At 65.3% G+C, this 755-nt stretch overlaps 1 protein-coding gene across 1 annotated transcript in view; it reads left to right on the plus strand.

Moving 5' to 3' along the window:
- The window catches only part of ACA1_308240 (uncharacterized protein), a gene marked incomplete at both ends in the record, with an annotated part of 5,900 nt that overhangs the window by 1,926 nt on the left and 3,219 nt on the right, over window positions 1-755 (plus strand). Inside the window, one exon of the mRNA XM_004358211.1 lies at window positions 47-732. Coding sequence (XP_004358268.1) covers window positions 47-732 — 686 coding nt within the window. The remainder of the gene's footprint in view (window positions 1-46; window positions 733-755) is intronic.

A 755-nucleotide genomic window follows, 5' to 3' on the forward strand; every position in this document is an offset into this window, starting at 1 on the left:
CTGCGGTCCATCATGCGCGGCGAGGCCGACGATTATGACGACGCAGACATGCTGGCTCTCGCGCCCCTGGCGTCGGCTGCGCTGGACCTCGATCCGCTGACACACCCGCAGCTGTCATTCGCCATGAACGACCAGCGCCAGCGCAAGCATCACGATGATAGCGACGACGACGCGGCAGCATGGTCCACGCCGCCCTACTCGCTCGACATGTCGCTGGTCGATGAAATTCGCGAGTGGGAAGGCGCACTCTACGCCAAGGGCGACGCGGCGGTCGGCAACGACGATAGCGACAGCCCCGAGGAGTTGGAGCGACTGTTGACCGTCGTGCGCGAGAAGAAGATCGTGCGAGAGGCCGTCACCAGCCAATACCTCTCCCACGAATCGGAGCTCGCCGCCATGAAGAACCGAGAGAGCCGCAAGGGCAAGGAGAAGCTGGCCGATGACGACGACCACGGGGGCGGCAAAAAGGCCATCGCGGTGCCCCTGCGGGTCATCGCCTCGCTCGACAACGACCCGGGCAACCGCATCCGCAGCTCGCCTACCATCCTTCTGTCGATTTCATTCGCCTTCACGCTCGCCAACGAGACGTCGCAGCCGATCTATTTCCGCCGGCAGCCGACGGCGGTCGAGCTGGCGCCGTCCGCCGAGGAGCAGCCGCAGCACGTCTGCATCCGCCCGCAGAGGAGGGTGGGCTTCGATTTCTACGCCGCGACGAAGGACCAAGGCAAGCGCGTCGGCCGTGCCATGATCCAGAT

This window comes from Acanthamoeba castellanii, assembly GCF_000313135.1.
Source record: "Acanthamoeba castellanii str. Neff unplaced genomic scaffold scf7180000083743, whole genome shotgun sequence".
Taxonomy (NCBI): domain Eukaryota; phylum Discosea; order Longamoebia; family Acanthamoebidae; genus Acanthamoeba; species Acanthamoeba castellanii.